General features: G+C 39.4%; 1 protein-coding gene across 9 annotated transcripts in view; it reads left to right on the plus strand.

Annotated features, from left to right (window-relative positions):
* ADAMTS2 (ADAM metallopeptidase with thrombospondin type 1 motif 2) overlaps window positions 1–19,852 on the plus strand; it is a 253,472-nt gene that overhangs the window by 75,850 nt on the left and 157,770 nt on the right. For 2 of the 9 annotated variants that reach the window (XM_043520283.1, XM_043520284.1), the window contains one exon: window positions 598–659. The exons of 6 other annotated variants lie outside the window; for them this stretch is intronic. In XM_043520283.1, coding sequence (XP_043376218.1) covers window positions 600–659 — 60 coding nt within the window. In that variant the 5' untranslated portion in view covers window positions 598–599. Of the gene's footprint in view, window positions 1–597; window positions 660–12,420; window positions 12,502–19,852 lie in introns of all 9 variants that reach the window. One more of the 9 variants, XM_043520287.1, reaches the window with a different exon arrangement.

The following is a 19,852-nucleotide window of genomic DNA, read 5'->3' on the forward strand; positions in this document are numbered from 1 at the left end:
AGGCCACCAGGTCAATGCCCATACTATAGTGTCAGCTGTATTATACTGAATAAATGAGTGACACAATCTATTTATACTATATGCACCTGCATAAATGGACTTGATTTATATGAGCTGGTATATTGTGACTGATGTTTTATCATATTGGTCATAATCTTGTCATTTGTTACCTTGTATCCTCCCACCCTCCTCATCTCCCCTCACCACGTCCCACCTTGGGTCAGTTTGTTTATTCATCTGTTTATAGTCAGAATGTATGCTTTGTGGCAGGGGTTGTCTTTTCGTTACATATGTGTACAGGTGTCAGATCTCATATTGCCTCCATAAAATGGTTTAGCCAGTTAATTAGGCTGAAAAGCTTACGTTTGCTTTTCATTGATCTATCTGCTCTATATCTTTTTAGTTCAGGAACATTCCGCTGATAAGATCTAGGTCCTTCTGTGCGAAGCGATTATTCATTAAAAATACAGTTCAGCTTATTGGCATTTGTTCTTCCTCTTTGCTATGACATGACCCAGATGTAAGCAGCTGTTCACAGAAAAAAATAAGGATATTTGTATGCAGAGAAGCTATTTTCCTCTTTTCATAACATTTCAGACATGACAATGTATCATGATGTACAGTATTCTTCTGCCCAGGATATCCAACGTCAGATCAAAGTAAGTGATGTTAACCTCATCTATTATTAAAGTGAGTCTTCTAAATATAATTAAATATAGGTTAACAATGTTAAAATCCACATTTTGCAGCCTACAGTTTTGTCTTTGGTTAAAGGTGTTTCTAGAGTCAGATACATTTGTGGCAGAAAAGCAGGGAGAGGGTTACGCCAAAGAGAATTCACCAATTCTAAATATGCTCAATTATATTATTTTGGCTTATGGTAATGGTAATTCTCAGTAGTATTATGATTTATTGTTTGTACTCTGGCAGCACCTACAGGTGCCAGCCCTGTTGTGCTAGATGCTGTAGGAGTGTATGGCTTCAGGGAACACTCCTTTAAAATACATTTTTTGTGCAGTCTTTATCCTAGATTCATGTCTTGCTATCAAGAACATAGACTAGTGTGGTTTGAGGCTATGCTAGCAAAAATTAGCAATATGATTAACCTCTTCACTGCTGCGAGTCGCCGCTACCTCCTTGTGCTAAAGGAATAGTGTCATAACTGGCTAATCTCCTTCATAACGTTTGTATTGACATATATCTTATTTTTCCTATAGATCACGTACTTTTTAAAGTGTTGTGATCACATGATCAGAAAATCCTATTTAAGAATGTAATCAGCATGGTTATTGTCCTGGTAGTAAACTGGAGATGATGATCTACATATCTACGTTGTGGAGTTCTGAATTACTGAAAACCTTATTTTGCAGCCTGATCCTGTGAGATGCTGGGTGACTCAGTTCCCACTAATTTCTCTGGGATTTCATAAGAATGTAGTTTTAGAAAATGTTTGTGTGTCCCAGAATATTTGGCTGTTCTTTAACTGGAAGAGCTTTAGATTCAGGTGTGAAATGCAAATTTGCTCACTTGGTTACATCTGGAAATATTCTAACAAAGATTTCTTTTGGTGGCTCTTTGTCAATAGTCTTTACATATTAATTTAAGCAATGTACAAAGCTTATATATGCACTGACTAGAAATTTACAAGTGCTCCAGTATATATGGGCTTAAATATAAATAGGAATTTTAATGTATGTGTTTTTCTACACATTTCCCCCTCTGATTCACTAGTAAAATAGGAAACCTCCATTTGCACACATTTGTTACTTAGGCCAAGCATCTTGATTATTGTGGTATCACACATGAGCCTTTTCATAGGAGAACAGATTCCTAGAAGACCATCACCACTTGCAGTGTGAATTTTGTCATTCTTGATCTGTTGCATTCACATCCGCTTTATCATGCGGGCAAGTCTGCAGTGAGAGCCTGCCATACTGTGTGTCTTTGGTTTCTAGAATGGAACATAATGAGCATTTTTGAAGTGTGTGATTTAGTTTTCCCCTTTAGTCAGAAGTGAGATTCATATACCAAAAATTGAAACTTTAAAAAATTTTGGTTACTTACATTGATTATTTTCCAAGGAAGTTAAGTGAGATAGCGCTGAAGGGCTATTGAGGGGCAAGTTCAGTTGTCCATTCCTAGAATCCCCTTTTTCTGTAGTCTTAGACACTGGCCCAGCTTTTTTAATGTATTTAAGTGTTGCTGCGCTTAGCACTCCAATACGTGCATTTCATTTTCAAAAGGGATTTAGGCACTTGGGAGATAATCTCATTGACAGGTGATAAGATTTAAGCTCCTAAGTCACTTTTAACAAAGAGGCAAAGACTCCTAAATCAAGTATGTTTTGCAATGCTGAATGCAACAATGCCTAAATACCTTTAAAAATCTGGGCCTCTGTTAATATACCAAGGTATCTTGCTGCTGAGTTCCTGTTCTGGTACCAAATGGGGGATGGATGCTCCAATAATTGTGTGATGTGACAGGTGTAGTGCTGGGTACAAAAAGGTAAATACTTCCTATGCAAAATTTTGAAAATTGTATTTTAAAATATTCTTAGAATTTCCCAGTTTTTCAGTTAAACACAAATTTTCATGTTAGTGTTCAAAACCTGAAAAAATTCCCCCTTTCCCCCTCCTTTTCCCAGTGGGGAAAAAAGGGAGCCTAAAACCAAAAGTTTTCGCTTCTCAAGAAATGAAACTTTTTTTTTCTTTTTGTTGAAAAATTGGAAAATTTTGAAGGCAACAGATTTTTCCAGAAATGTTCATTGTCTTTGAAAAAAAACCCTTTTTGGACCAAAAAAGGAATTTTTTTTGCAAAAATTCCAACGGTCTCTAGTCAATTGTGTGCTTGCTTTGATTTCCTCCGCCCAGGGTATGTCTGCCCTGCAGTTGGGAGGTGAGATTGCAGCATGTGTAGACCCTCAGGCTGAGGACTCCAGAAATAGTTTACTTGAAAGGGGAGAGGAAGCAAGAGGTAAGAGACTTGGGTATGTGGAGGGGAGCCTTGTGAACAAGGGCTAGAAGCTCTCTAACCAAGCTGAAATGTTTTGTATTTTTAGGTAAAGAGGCAGGGATAATCTGTAAAACATAGCACAGACCTCTGTTAAATTACCCTCCACTGATACCCAGGAATGTGAACTAGACCTGTTAGTGATACCTCAGTTAAATCACTTTGTGGTTACATTGCTGTGCTTCTATGGTGTGACAGTAACTGCTTCTGAATCGAGTGAGTAGGTGTACCCTCCCCATAGGTAATTACAGCCAGAGCTCCCTATCTATTTGTGTTCATTGTGGGTGTGTGGTATCTTTAAAGGGTGAATGATGGTCTACTGTGTTACTATGGTGTGATTACAACTAGCAGAACTGTGTTCTCTGATGGAGAGGCTGGAAGTAGGAGCCCACTTCCACATATGAGTACAACCACCACCAAAGTTGTACATGCCCTGCCCTGGGGTTTGGATGTGTCTAACCTGGTTTACACAGAGACCTGGGTTAATGTCTACTGTTACATACTTTAAATTCTCATGCTTACTGAATATACCAAGTAAGAGAGGCTTGGCCCAATCAAAAACTAGAGTCACAAGACTAAATAGCCTTTGGCTTTCCAAGACAGAACAGGTTCTTTCCACGAATTATAATTCTTAGTGACAGAAGACTTCTTTAAAAAGTTGAAATATAACTAAAACATAGGGATCCTGTCCTCCAGGCTTTTGCAGGAATGTCAAAGTATCTTTCTGTTGCTCATTCTTCCCACCATCCTCTTAGTCTCTCTTGTGCTTTAATTCTATGATTGTTCTTCTATATGTATCTGGGTCACAACAGGGCACTCATGTTAGTGCCTGTGCTGCCAGCTGGGAGGTGGCGGTTTGTGATCAGTCGTGTGCTCACATTGTTTGAGTGCTAATAAGTCTTTGTAGGAGTAAAGTAATTGCCTGTTGCTCCAGCACACCAGACTGACCAGACAGGTTGCATCATCGCTGTGTTGTTCAGAGAGGCGAATGTTTCCACTAGCTGCGGAAGCAAGGGGAAAAGAACAAAGTACATGGATAAATGCAATTACTAAAGCAAATCAAAGTATTGTGCCATCTGTTCTGCAACTACATTAAAAGCAATGAGCTGTAGGGAAATGGTAGAAAATATGCTTAACATCAGGCGAAAATATGGATGAGAAATTAAGAAGCTGAAATTGGCTGGTGGTTTGGATAATACCAGAACAGACCAAAACTAACAACAAAAAGCAGGTGAGGCCAAGAATATAAAAAGAAAAGCCACCCTAAAACACAGTTGGAGGAAACCACTATGCAACCTGGCTTGTGTAGATTTCCTTCCTTGTCTTCCCATCTCCCCTATGCTTGATAATTTTTCACATGAAATGCCTATTGAACTTGGCTCCAGAGGAGAGAAAACAGGTGGCATTTAATGATTTGAAGTGGTATAATACAGCAGAAGCCTCAAATGTCCTCCTTGCCTTAGGGGTGAAAGGGACCAGATTCCAGCAGCTCTGACAAGAGGTCCCATGAGGGCAATTTCTGAGATTGGAATCGTGCCTTCCTTGAACTACTGCCGAAAGGCACAGATATAATCCAGTGTGCTTCTGTGTATTTTTTTTTTAAAAGGAGGGGAGAAGAATTGTAGACTGCATGAAAAATGATAAAACCTGGAAAACTTTTAAAACACCCTTTATAGTTTTGTGCAATTCTTACTTCCCCAGAGTTTGGATGAGTCCCAGGAAATTCAAATTGAATTTAAGGAAACATTAATTTCACAGTTACATTAAATTTAAAGGGCTGTGGGTGGTGGTTTTGATGTAGAGATAGCAGAAGAAACCTTGAGGTAGTAGCACACTAGAAGAGGAGACAATTAGTGACAGTGCTACATGCAGCAGAGTAGCAGGAGGGGAGAGAGATATCAGGACATCAGTGTAATTGACAGAGCCAGAAGAGTACCCAGAAGTCACCTACTACAGGACAGGCCCAACAAAGAAAACAGAACGCCACTAGCCATCACCTTCAGCCCCCAACTAAAACCTCTCCAACGCATCATCAAGGATCTACAACCTATCCTGAAGGACGACCCATCACTCTCACAGATCTTGGGAGACAGACCAGTCCTTGCTTACAGACAGCCCCCCAATCTGAAGCAAATACTCACCAGCAACCACACACCACACAACAGAACCACTAACCCAGGAACCTATCCTTGCAACAAAGCCCGTTGCCAACTCTGTCCACATATCTATTCAGGGGATACCATCATAGGGCCTAATCACATCAGCCACACTATCAGAGGCTCGTTCACCTGCGCATCTACCAATGTGATATATGCCATCATGTGCCAGCAATGCCCCTCTGCCATGTACATTGGCCAAACTGGACAGTCTCTACGTAAAAGAATGAATGGACACAAATCAGACGTCAAGAATTATAACATTCAGAAACCAGTTGGAGAACGCTTCAATCTCTCTGGTCACTCGATCACAGACCTAAGAGTGGCTATCCTTCAACAAAAAAGCTTCAAAAACAGACTCCAACGAGAGACTGCTGAATTGGAATTAATTTGCAAACTGGATACAATTAACTTAGGCTTGAATAGAGACTGGGAATGGATGAGTCATTACACAAAGTAAAACTATTTCCCCATGGTATTTCTCCCTCCCGCCCTATCCCCACTGTTCCTCTGATATTCTTGTTAACTGCTGGAATTAGCCTACCTTGCTTGTCACCATGAAAGGTTTTCCTCCTTCCCCCCCCCCCCCCGCTGCTGGTGATGGCTTATCTTAAGTGATCACTCTCCTTATAAACCCATTGTTTCATGTTCTCTGTGTGTGTGTGTGTGTATATAAATCTCTCCTCTGCTTTTTCCACCAAATGCATCCGATGAAGTGAGCTGTAGCTCACGAAGGCTTATGCTCTAATAAATTTATTAGTCTCTAAGGTGCCATGGGTACTCCTTTTCTTTTTGCGAATACAGACTAACATGGCTGCTACTCTGAAACCAGTGTAATGATGTTTCCCTTAAGACTTTCGTATTGTAACAAGAACCCCAGCACTGTTGGAAGTTAGTTTAAAAGTGCTAGAGCTGTTTTTTTAAAATGAAAACTTTGACAAAATGCATTCCTCTTTTTGAAATTTTCTGATTTTTTTTCATTTAAATGGAAACATTTGAAATTTCAGTTTTTGTTTTCCCCTTCCCCTGCCTTTTTTCCTTGTTCATTTCTGCCACTGAAGGCAATAGAATAAATGAGGGGGCAAAAGAGGCATCACTTCCGTTATTTCATTTGTCCTCTTTTCAATCTGTAAGTTTGCAAAACTCATTTAACTTTGGAAAAGTTACAGAATGGCACAGGGATGAATGAAACTGTATCTGCAAAGTTCAGGAAGTTTTCCAAAGTTATGGAATAGAACAGAAGAAGTGCCAGACTTGATGAGGTCCAGCCAGTTCAGTCTCCTGTCTCTGACAGTGGCTAGCACCAGATGCTTCAGAGAAAGGTGTAGGAATCTTACAGTAGAAGATGATGGATAATCTGCCCCCACATTAGGTCTCCTGATTTATCTAGAGATTGATTTAAGGCTTGAAGCACAAGGTTTATATCCCTTCCAAAATTTTTGTTCTAATTAATTATGGTAATTCTGGATATTCTTGATATCCATAGAAATGTCCAATCCCATTTTGAATCTTGAGAAATTGTGGGTTTCAATTACTTCCTTTGGCAGTGAGTTCCACAATCTAACTATGCCACATTTTAATTTAGTTGAATGTCCCCTTGTTCTTGTATTATGAGACAGGGAGAATTGATGTTCTGGATCTACCTTCTCTAGACCATTCATTATTTCATATAGATTATCTCCTGTCTCATTCCTCTCCTTTTAAGGTAAACAATCCCTATCTTTTCAGTCTCTTCATATGAGAGTTTTTCAAGGCCCTTGATCGTTCTTGTCACTCTTCTCTAATTCTGCAATATCCCTTTTGAGAGGGGGTGACCAGTGCAGCAGACAGTGCTCTAGATAAGGCCACTTAGTTGATTTACAAAAAGCCATTCTAATATTCTCTGTATTATTTTCTATCCTATTCCTTATGCATCCTAACATCATCTTTGCTTTTTGGACCACAACTGCACATTGAGAAGAAGTCTTCATCTGATGTCTACAGGGATGCTCAGGACCGTTTTCTGAGTTAATTATAGTTAATTTAGAACCTACGAAGGCGTATGGGTACTTTATATTTTCCCCTCTAAAGTATATTATATTGCATTTATTGACATTAAAATGTATTTGTCATTTTACCCATTCACCTGTCTTGTTTATGTCTCTGAAGTTTCTCACAGTTCTCTCTCATCCTGACTTACCTAAATAACATTGTGCACGTTTGCAGCTAACAGAGCTGAGATTTCTGTTTTTTCTTTTGTCATTTTGTAACTTTTCAAAAAGTTTTGAAAGTTACAGAATAGTAAAAGGAAAAATTAGAGGAAAAAGTGGGGAAAAAACCAACCCCAGACATATAACATTTTATTCCACACAGTAGCAAAAAGAGAGTGAAAGGGGTGAAAATGCAAATTTGAAATTTTTGAAAATTAAAAACTTGTAACTTTCAAAAATTTGAATTTTTTTCTCAAAAACATTGCATGGAAAATGTTGAACAAGCAAAACCTGTTCCAAATGCTGTGAAGTGGAAACAATTGTGATATTTTTTCTTAAATTATTATTCCATTGTTTGAATAGCTCTCCTTTTGATTCATGAGAGGAATATTCTGCCACCTATTGGATGTTTGTTAATAACTACCATCTGTGAAACTCAGTAGCTTTCTGATCACATGGCTGCTTCTTGCTTTCAGAAAAGTTCAGTATTGTCCTGTTTGGCTGTGAGGTGGATCCAGCAATTTGAGCTTGTGTTTGCTGCTTTTGATGTTTTTCATTGTCAGTCACAGGGTGGGGGTGTGTTACTTTTGTCAGTATACCAGCACTGTCAGCAATCTTCTGGATTCTCCCAAGAAACCAGTGTTCTCCTTGATTTTGTTTAGGTATCTTCTGTTCCTCCTGTAGATAGAACCTTCAGGGAGTTCAGGGTGTGCCTGCACTGCAGTGTAAGCCCAGGGTTAATGGAACTTGAGTTAGCAGACCCTGGGTTTGTTAATCTAGGGTTTGAGCATCTACACTCATTTATTACCCCAAAATAGGAATTGTTTAACCCTAGATCCCAACCTGGGCTCCAACATCTACAGAGCATTATGCTGGCCTGTGTCCAACCACCCATATACAAACTTCCTAGCGCCCTCCGAAAATGTGGCTGCTTTAACCTTTTGTTCGTAGTGCCATGTGGGAAATCTTGATTATCCAGAAAACAAAGCTGGTCTGTGGAATGGAGGAATAGTTTTGGCAGACTCCCAGAGCCTGAGTCCAGTGGGTCTGCAAAGCAATAGGGCTTGAACCTGGGTCCTGTCTTGGACTCAGGCTCAGACCAATTACCTGCTTGGGGTCTGAGCCGTGGGTTAGCACGATTTGTGTGTAGACAAAAGGGGGTTAGGCTTGAGCCTGACATAGACCCCTGGGCTTGTGTTGCAGTGTAGATGTATCTTTAGTGATTATGATGTATGTCTTTGGGGTGGGGAAGCTATCACCTTTGCAAGTGATCGTACATGTTCTGTTTGAAATCTATCATTCTATTTGCAGTGTTTGGCATTCTTATCATAGTATTTCTTCTGTTAGTTTCTTGGCTTAGTGGTCTTTTGTAACTATATCGGGGTAGTTGTCTTTGACTCAAGAAGTTTGTTAGATAATGACACTAAAGTTTTCCTCCTTCTGCCTACACGTCTCTGAACTAATAAAGCCCTGTATAATTATAAAGTGATCGTGTGAGTTGTTTGGACTATTCTGAGTACCATGGTCCCCAGTACTGAACATACTGAAATATAGAAGTCACTTTTATGATAAACTTATCAAAGACAGAACAAGGAGTAATGTTCTCAAGTTGCAGTGGGGGAGGTTTAGGTTGGATATTAGGAAAAACTTTTTCACTGGGAGGGTGGGGAAGCACTGGAATGCGTAACCTAGGGAGGTGGTGGAATCTCCTTCTTTTGAGGTTTTTAAGGTCAGGCTTGACAAAGCCCTGGCTGGGATGATTTAGATGGGGATTGGTCCTGCTTTGAGCAGGGGGTTGGACTAGATGACCTCCTGAGGTCCCTTCCAACCCTGATATTCTATGATCTAGTATGGCAATAATCAGTCTGGTCCAAATAATTTATAACTTATTTATGAGTTCATGATGACAGACTCATGTAGTACTGTGAATATGCTACTGCAGTAACACACAATACACAATTTGACTTCTATTACAGACTAGAAATATTGTTCGCTTCAGTGGTTTGACATACAATTCTTGTCTTTTATTTATTTTCCGTGCTTCATTTTTTTTTTTCAGGGATCTTGTCCTTCAAGGACTCTGTCTTGTCCCATTTAATTTGGATGTTATACCCCAGTTGTGACCAAATGTACCAAGAGGTTAACTGAAATTCTGTTTCCATATTTTCTGGAGAACAGACACTTTTCTTCTCCTTTCTGCCTGAAATATTTAGGTGCTTTTTGTTTTCCATTATATTTTTCACCCTGCTTCATTTTCCACTTGGACAAATTGTACTTTTCACACTTCCCTGCTGTTAATGGCTGGCTGCAATTGTATTCTTTTGGGTTCTTTGTGTGTATGTCTTTGTTTTAAGTTATTTTATGTTTTGTGTTAAATGCAGTGAAACTCTTCTTGTTCTTGTTGCCGTAGTACAAACAGTAGATGCAGGGAATAATGTAAAATGCTTGATCCCAAATGAAGTGGCTATATCAGTAACTGCATCCCCAGAGGGGATGGAGAATAAGATCATAAGGAAAGGAGGAGATGGTAAAGAAACATAGAATTTGAGAAGGGAAAGACTGGGAAAGGTCATCTTGACCATCCCTCCTCTTATACAGGGATATTCGCTACAGAATGTTGTTGATTTCTTTGAGTATAGTTAAATGACTCTAGTGATGTGGCTTTGTTTCATTTGTCTGTAACATCAGCTTATGATCTGAAGCCTTTTATCCTGTTCACCATAGCGGAAACCTCAGCTCTGTTTTATACCCTTCTGTTCTTCATTAGGGATAGACTAGGGAGTTTGGTAGATCTTAGTGTTATAAAAGTACTAGTTGTCTATACAGTGCCTAGAAAATAGGGTTGGGTTCTCTGGGCACTACCACAATACAAATAATTAATAATAATATGAACTTACTGATTTTAAGAAAAGAAGGGACCATTGTGATCATCTGCTCTGAACTGCATAAAACAGGCCAAAGAATTTCAACTTCTTATTCCTAACCGAATTTCCCTTCTCCGTTTTATAACATTATCCCAGTTATCTATTCCCATCAACTGTTCTTATCCGCTCCTTGTTATTCTCCTGAAACTTGGCAAACAGTAAGTTCATCTCTAGACCAACTACACATATTAATTTTATTTAATCTTTCCTAATAAGTCAGTTTCTCTAGGGCTTAATTATTTTAGCTAGTCTTTTGAATATTGCTTTTTGTTGACATCTTTCTTTGGGAGGGGGTCCCAGAACTGCACTCAATACGAAATTTGAAGCTCATCTCTAATTTGCTGCCTATCTTTTTCTGCATTACTGCTTTCCAAGTATTGCCTTCCCTGTTAGTATACACATATGGTCTTGGACAGGCATGTATTTGGGGCAGCTAGACTCGCCTGCCACTTACGTTGTTGGGGCCACACTATTTTTAGCATACTAGCTCAGTCAGAGCTCTCATGGATGTGTTTCCTCAAGCTGGGAATTATGCCCCCAGCTCAAAGTGTAGATGTAGCCTAAGAGAAGACAGAGTCAGTAGAATATGCCCAACGTGGTGCAAATGGTCACGTTGCTGTTTCAGATCACTCTGTTAGATCTTCAGTTTAACAGAAATTGACTGTGTGACTCTTAGGCTATTGATAACCTCGTATACTATCACAGGACTGTGGGCCTGATTCTCTGGGGTGGTCTACTCTTGAAACGCTACAGTGGCCCCTCTGTTGACACCATTCACATCAATGGGAAGGGTTATCCCATTGGCAGTCATAATCCACCTTCCCAAGAGGCAGTAGCTAGGTCGACGAAAGAATTCTTCTGTTGACCTCTCCCTGTCTACACTGGGAGTTAGGTCGGCTTAGCTATGCTTCTCCGAGACGTGGATTTTTCACACCCCCGGAGCAGTGAAGCTGGGTTGACCTGACTGTTGCTCTGCCCCTTGTGTAGTCATTAACAGTGCAAAGTGAATGTGAAATGTCACCATTCTGTTTTGGTAGCAGTTTACACTGTCTCTGCACATACTTTTCATCAATGTAACTGACTGCCCAAGTTGCAGGGCAACAGAGATTCAGGCCCTTCACAAACCTTTCTAGTGGGCACCTATAGTTGCAACATTGGCAGATTAGTTTTACTGTCCTACACATGGATTCTTAAATTACCTCCCTTGGCATCAGTGAACCAGCTGAGCATCTGGCTTTTTTAATGTTTGTAAGTAGCAACTTCAGATGCAATTTCAACCCAAAGGAATTTTAAGTTTAATTCTTGATCATGTTTCATTTGTCTGCAATATAAGCTTATGATCTGAACTTTTATTTCATTCACCAGAGCAGAAACCGATGCTCTGTTTTATACTCCTATGTTCATTATGGGTCTGACCCAACTCCCACTGAAATCAGGGGAAGGCTCTTGTTGGACTCGAGGTAATGATCACTTGGTGAAAGTCTGTGGCCTGTGTTAAGCCTGAAGTCAGACTAGATGATCATAATGGTCCCTACGGGCTTTAAAATCTATGAATCCATAACTCCCATTGTCTGTCGTGGGAGCTGGATCATGCCCTAAACAAACATACATCTGAAGGAAACATTCCATAACAACAACCTGGTTCCTGAGAGTTCAAGTTGAACAGTTTTCCATTTGGAAAGTGTTCATTTTTCAGGTGGTATGTTCATTTATGTGTTTGTTTGTTTGTTATTGCTTAGGTAGAATTGATCTTCGCCTTTGTTAAAGTCACTGCAGAAACTTTCGTTCCAGGTGATGCCTTAAATTCAAATTGGATGCAGTTCATCGCTTTGGTTCTTGCTGTTAACAAATTCATGGACTGGATATTCATGCTTTTCTTCTCTGAAAGATCAAGACTGAGAAACTGCGTTGCAGAGAACTGCAATTACTACACCCAGTTTGCAGCAACAGTAATCAAGCTCATGTCCCTTGAGTGCATAGGATCTATCACATTTATCATTTTCATTCTCAACAGCTATTTAATAACTTTTTTTCTCTTTCCCATTTGGAACCTGAGGGCCACAAACCTTAATAGAGTTGCCAAAATGTTCCATTTCTGGCATCATTTCTTGCTGAAGTAATTGCTGCCTTTTGTTTCAAAAGCTATAAGGTGTAAAACACCTACATCTTAACTCTGCAGGGACAAGGATCCTCCAATTGGAAGCTGGAGGCATCTGAAAGAGGGTAGGCAAAACTGCCACCAAAAGAAGTTGTGCTCTGAGTCCCTTGATAGTAGTTGGGAAAGCTTATTCTAGACTTGACTCAAAACACAATAGCTAATGTGGAGCCTCCAATGGAATCTCAGTAACTATAATTTACATAGAGATTATCTTAGCAGTGCAGTTTCTTTTAGGAGAAGAGATATCTAAAGCAACTTTGGTAATGGTGTCTAGTGGTAAAAACATGGGACTGGTAGTCAGGACTCCTGGGTTCTATTCAGAGGGGCAGACATGAGTTGCTATGGGACTTTGGAAAAGTATTTTTTACTTCGGTGTCTATTTTCCCATATGTTCAATAGGGATAATACTTAACATACTTCACAATTGTGTTACTTTCCCCTCCTCCCCCCAAAAAGCTTTGTGTTTCTATGATGAAAGGTGTAACATAAATGCAAAATATTGACCCAGAATTTCAGCTGGTGTAAACTCATGTAGCTCCATCGGCTTCACTTGACGCCAGCTGAGGATCTGGCAATTTTCATTGTTATTTATTATCTGTGAATGTCTTAGCCACTACGTAATGCGATTGCACTGACAAAGCTTTATTGGAGGTAGAAGTGAAATTCCATTGGCAGCAATGCCTTACATTGGTATAAATTCTTTCCCTTTCATTTTCTTGGGATTACCTTGTACTGAATGTGGAAAAGCAGACTAATGCATCGAATAAGATATTACCCTGGAACATGTATATAGATCATTCAGTATTTTTTATTCACATCCAATGAAAGTGGAAACCAAGTTACATAACTGTAGAAGGGCATAAAAGAAGCTGCAAAAGGGTTGACTTCTAGTTGACAATAAGAAAAATTCATGCATTCAGTTTAAAACTCCCCCTTGGGACTGTATAAATCATTGTAGCTGTAGGACAGTAGTAAGTTACAGTACAATATGTGCCAACATGTTTGAAATGTTTTATGCAACTCTTCAGTACTTCTGTTCAGTTAAAAGAAAAACAGATTTTACCACACCATGCAATTCTGGCCCTGTAATTCAAGGCATCCTCTTAAAGAAACAAACACAATATGTCATAAGAAGCTTTTTACAATTTTTATAGGGTGAAAAAAGCTAAACAAGATAAAAAATGTAAGCTAGTCCATTTCCCCCCTTGTGCATTTTTCTAACTTAAACTACTGAATGATTAAAATAGTTTATGTAGCACCTGTGAGATGACTTGTGGCACAAGTGATTGGGAGTCAAGAGAGCTGGGTTTCAGTCCCAGTTCTGATTCTAAATCACAGTGTAAATTTGGACAAGTCACTACAGCTGTCTGTGCCTCCATGTTTCCCCATTTGTGAAATGGGAATAATGATGCATATCCATTATCCCAAAGAGAATAAGGATGGTACCGTGGTTAAGGCACTGGGCATGAATTTAGGAGATCTGTATTCTGTTCCTGGTTCTGTTACACATTTCCTGTGAGATGTGGGACAAGTCATGTATTTTCTCTGCGCCTCAGTTCCCCTTCAGTGAAAATGGGATAATATTTCTCTGCCTCACTTAGACGTTGTGGAGATAAATCCATTGATTGTGAGAGGCCTATATTCCATGGTGATAAGACCCATAGAAAAACCTATATATAAAAATAAAATTTTTAAAGTTCTTCGAGATTCTCTACTGAAAAGCACTAGATCAGTGCCAAGTTTTATTATTATATTTTAAGAGATGTCTGTGCCCAGAATGCATTTGATTTCCATATGCTTGACTAAGACCTTGCCTAGCCACCTTGCTCCTGTGTAAATACAACCTTTTCCCATTTTGAATTGCCTAGCAAATCTGTTTGAAGCTAAACAATGAAATGCAAACCTGTAGGGTTCTATGCTTCTATACTTGATCAGTACGAATCAGAAGGTAATACAGTGTAGTCATTTTAAGTATTTATCACCTGTTATCAAATTGACACACAATTGAAATTTAAGATAATTTTTTGGATTTGTTAGTGTGCAGCTCATATATACCCCCATGGTGTTGGTTGCCTTTTTGCTTGAATGTAATCAAATATTCCACAAGGATGGAGGACTGCTGTCTTTACACAGCAGAATTGTTGTCTCTAGGAGCTTCCAAAGCATTCTGATTTCTTGTAAGCTACTGTTTTATTAATTGACTGACTAATCAAAAACTTGGATTTATTTCTTAAAATATTAATTTGTAGGTAATGCACTTTTAATCCTATTCTTCCTTTCCTTGGCTATTGGGAGGTAAATCTGTCCTTGTGTGGAATAAGTAATTCTATAAACCCATGCTAATGAGGAAAAAAGTGATCATTAATTAAATTGAAGCTACAGGATGGGTCCAAAGTCTGGAGCCTTGAAAGAGTAGAAGCAGCAGTAGTTAATGAGTTTACTTCAGTACAGCCTAGGACATGAAGCTGTGATGTCAATGTGAACAAGCAGACAATTAAGTCACTCACTGAGCACAGAGCTACAGAAGATGTTTAATTAGCTACAGGAGCTAAAGCTGTGAAACCTGAAGTAATGCCTTGTAAATAGGAGAGGAGGAGGTGGTAGTTGAGGGGACTAGAAGAGAGGCATATTTTGAACTGAGCTCTACAATACTGTTGGAAATCCTGGCACAGGTCCCAAGTGATGGAAGGGCAGGAGGTTCCACCAAGGTGCGAGGGTCACAGAGAACCAATGGAATTTCCCTTACAGAAAAAGTGAGGGAGTGGTGACAGAAACGTTTCATGGTGTGAATATCACCTGGGACGCAATGGGCCTGTCGAGTGCAGCAGCTGTACTAAATGTGACTGAGAGGTCACAGTCGGAAACTCGTTTCCTGGTTCTCAGTTCTGTGCTAAATGCATTGGACCCTGCTGCCGCCTTCCTTTTTTCTTTCCTACCATGTAGTGGGAAACTAGATCTGTTTGTTTACTTGCTTAGCTACTTTTGTTGTTTTAAGGCAACCACTAGTTCACTCACTAGTAATTCACAAAGCCCTTCTGTGGTGAAATTCCATTGACTGTTAGTGGGGGTTAGACACCTGACTGCCAGTTATGGCTTTTGGAATGTTCCCCCAAGTGAGTAAATGGAAAAACAGAATATTTTTTTACTCACTTCCTCATATTTTTAGCAATCTTGGGTATTAGCTACAACTGTAGTAGGGGCAAAAGATTCAGAGAAGTGATGGGAGGGTTTTGTGTGTTGTCGTCCCTTTAAAGTGGCAACTCGGTTTCTGTTTTAACCCCAATCTTGCCCCATCTACAATCCAACAAAGGCATATCATCCTCAAAATTGCTAGGTTGGGATTTTTCCACCACATCTGAATTAAATTAGACAAGATATTTGGTTTAGGATAATCCAAAATGTATTCCATAGACTCCAAACAGCCTTCTAACTCTTCCTGCAGCTTTTATAACCAAAATATGAGGGGGAAAACATGTAGGAGGGAGATCAGACTTAGTTTGCTGGGCTTTGTTAAATGTAATTTTTAGTGTCCATGACAAACTTTTTGTTGATCAGGTGCTAACTTTGGGATACCTCATCAATTTGTGATCTAGCCTATAGTAAGGGCCAATGCATTGTTGTGCTGTCCCTGGAGCAGTCTAAGAGGGAGTTGTGACTCCTGGTCTCCCCATTGTGTGGGGGAGAGAGTAAACTGTGACAGCTTCTGGCAGGGAGAGAACATGGAGCGTGGTAGGGACAGTGGACAAAGGAGAGGCAGCACAATGGACAAGGGAGCACATGATGTTAGTAGAATGGTGAATACTCGGCTCTTGCAGTCCTTAAAATGCCATGTCAGATCCCCCTGGCCAGTGTTAGGAGGTGCACTGCACACGCCCCTTTTACCAGGCTTGGCAGGCTTCCATATCCTCCAACTTCCACATGGCTTAATAGGCTCATCAGTGACCTGCCATTGTCTCCTTTTCCTCAATGGGATGGGATAGCATTCTCCATGTTTTCTTTCTGAAGTGCCCCCTATGTGACTTAGACTCCCAAATAACTTTCTTGCTAACCTGAGATTTGTTCTCTTAACTGCATCTTCCTTATGATTAAGCATCATCTTCTGCTCCACGTCTTAATGCATGTTAATGAGCTCTAAGAGTGCTTGACTTGAGTAATTTGTGGTCAAGGTATAAAGCCTTTGGAAAGAGGGCCTGGGGAAATATTTGGAGACTATGGGCTGTTAGATACTTTGGTGCATTCCAAAGGCAAATACTTTTTCTCTTCATTGTATTTTTTACAAGCTACGGGATAAGGCACTCCTGGCAGGGATGATTTAGTAATATCCTTCCCCCAGTATAAGCACCCCAAAACAAAAGGGGAACAGGGGAGAGGGAAGAGTCAGCTCAGCATTTCTTCCAGATTTTCAAATCATTTCTATGGCTGGCACTGAATTCCATGTCTGGTCCTGAATTAAACAGCATTTACTGTGGCTCGAGAATCATAGTAAACTGGAGGCATTGTTTATAGGTGACTAATGAATATGCAAGAGTCCTGGGCATTGACTAAAAATAAAAAGCTAGAACAGAATACAAAAGAGACTGCTTTTTGCAGCTACTTTTGAATTTCTAGTTCTCTTGAAGCAATCACCCTTCCTCTGCTCCAAAAATTGGTAACTTAATAGTCAGTGGGCCCAATTCTGCTTTACTTTCCACTGGGGTAAATCCAGATGATCTTCAGTGACTTCTTGAATTCCCTTTGGACTAACCTTTGTGGAACTGAAAGCAGAATTTGGTCCAAAGAATTTGATCTTTCAGTTTTTGCCATCTAGAAATACTCTCCAGGAAATGACTGTAACTTTAACTTTATAATGATAGGAATGATGGTTAAACTTTGAGATCTTCAGACATTTATTTTCTTCAACAAACAGTGTTGGCACTAGTGTGGGATATGGCAGCAGTGAAGAAAAGAACTTGTCATGTAAATGGCATGTTCATGCTCATGAGAACTCCTCTTCTGCCTTTGACTTGGAGTTCTTTTGAGTTGCACATATTACACTATTTGCTGGGTCATAAAACTTCATGATGTTGAGCTGGTATCCATAGATGTACCATAGCAAGAACTTTTTTTTCCTGATTTCCTGGGTAGAAACAATAATAAAAATACTTAGCAATTATGGTGAGCTTTTCAATTTCAAAGCATTTGACAAACATTATTTAGTCATCCCTCATAACTCCCCTATGAGAGAGGTGAGTATTATCCCTATTTTACAGATGGGCAAATGAGGTACAGAGGTTAAATGACTCACTCAGAGGTACCAGGCAGGCAGGAGTCCTTAGAACTTCCTGATACCCAGTCCTCTGCTCTAGACACTTAAACCACACCTTTCTTCTAGGCCTGTGTTAGCACCTTTCCTCAGAGGTCTGCATGTATAGCTAGTGATAGCCTGCATAGTAAAGCTCAGATCTGGAACAGGATCTGATTCCATATTTTCCCCAAGTTTGGAGTATGGAGGCTGCAGATTTGACATTTCAGTTTAGCTTGTTACATATATGCACGGTTTTGAATATGTGAATGCTTTCCATGGAAACATTTTCATGTTCTTTTTGGCAAACAGAAGGCCCAAACACCAAAATATTTTAGTTTGAAAACAGTGCCTCATGTCTCCAGCCTCTTTCATAGGCAGGACTCTCATCATGCACTGCTTCCCACTCCAAGAGGGGAGACCAAGATGCATCAGGTGAAATGTAGTCTGACCAGGGTGTCTACAGTGGAGAATAGGAGCACAAGGCACTATGCAGAATTTCCAAACTGAAATATTTATCAGATTTCTGACCTAAAATTGAAATTTTCCACTGCAAATTTAGGAAAAAACAAATTTTTAGTTAAACTTTTCTGGGGGACGGATCCATTTTTTGTTCATCTCTAGAGTCAACCTCAAACCTGGAACTGCAAAGCCTAGCTTAACCCCCCCGATCTTGAGTGGGATCTAAACCTTGGTTATTTGTCCTAGAAGAAAAGACATCTTTGTAGAGAGCCTTTTTGTGCCCCAGCCCTTTATAGTGTAATGTCACGGCCAGTTTATTCAGGATTCCCAGCATGCTAGGGTATCTTTTTTGTCGTCTGGTCTTGTGTTTAGCCTTTCCAGGGTAGTGTCTTCATTTTCTCAAGCAGCTGTGGTGCTTCATTCAACCTGAACAAATTCCTTTTTCTTTTTCAAAGAGGATCAACGCCCTGGGAGGAAGTTTGTTTTTCAGATCTGTGTTTTTGGAAGATCTGTTTGATTATTGATTGCAAGAATTTTCTAATTCTTATTCATTTGGTTGGAAAGCTTAAACCCCAATTTAAGTTGCCTTTAGTTCGTCATGCTGACTTCAGTACCACAGCAGCATTTTTCCTAGCATCATGATGTGCCTTTGCCTATTAAATCCTCCATGAATTATTAAGATCCACCATGAATTTCTTTATTATTGGTGAGTTTAATTCATCTAGAAATGCATACTTTTTATATTTGCCCACTTATATGTTGATTGTAAATGGCAACTGCACACCTATATTAGTTAAGCCATATGTATATTTGCACTAGGTTTAAATATGACATGCTCATCATAGTCTGTGTTTCTGTCTGAGCATGCAAATTTTTGCTCCTTTCTTGATCTATTGTAGTGCATATTTCATGCAAAGTTTTGAAAATTTAGCTTTGGGTATATGTATACTTTTAAAAAAAGATATAAAGCAACAGAATAGTAATTCTGAAGTTTCTGTGTACACATTCCTGTTTACAGGAACAAGATCAATTGCTTTCTATCCAGTTTAACATTTGTTTTCTTGGTTGTTTTAGCTTGCTTGGCTGCTGAGCCTATTTCACGTTCCTTGTGTCTGATGTAGAATCTAAATTAGATAAAAGGAATCGGGACAGGATTTCAAATTCAGTTTGCTCGCTGTATAGGCAACAGAATAGCAACCTGAATTGTTTGAATATAATTTTGTTTCTTTAATCCTTCCCCTTTAATCTGTTTTTGTATACACTATATATATCAAAATAAATAAAATTTAGGACTGGAAATATTGCCTAATGTAAGTTAAGACATGACAAATGAACCTGACATTTTTCCAAGAAGGGAATCAAAGAGCATGCTGTATTTATAGCAGCAGCAAAAGTAGTTTAATGTTGTCTTGCAAAAGTATTTCTGTGCACTTGCACTGTATTAAAATTTTACCATTGGGGTATGTGGAGTGTCCAAATGACAACAATGGTAGTTTGGACATTGACTTCAAAGGGGCCAGAAATTGGGTCCCTTTTTGGTTCTCTTGGGAGTGCTCTGGCATACAAATTAGAAATCCTAGGTGCCTAGATACCACTATAATGTGTGGTATAAATATGCAGACACACTCACTTGAACATGCCATAAGCCTAATGACTGGATGGGGTACTGTGCT

This window comes from Dermochelys coriacea, chromosome 8, assembly GCF_009764565.3.
Source record: "Dermochelys coriacea isolate rDerCor1 chromosome 8, rDerCor1.pri.v4, whole genome shotgun sequence".
Taxonomy (NCBI): Eukaryota; Metazoa; Chordata; order Testudines; family Dermochelyidae; genus Dermochelys; species Dermochelys coriacea.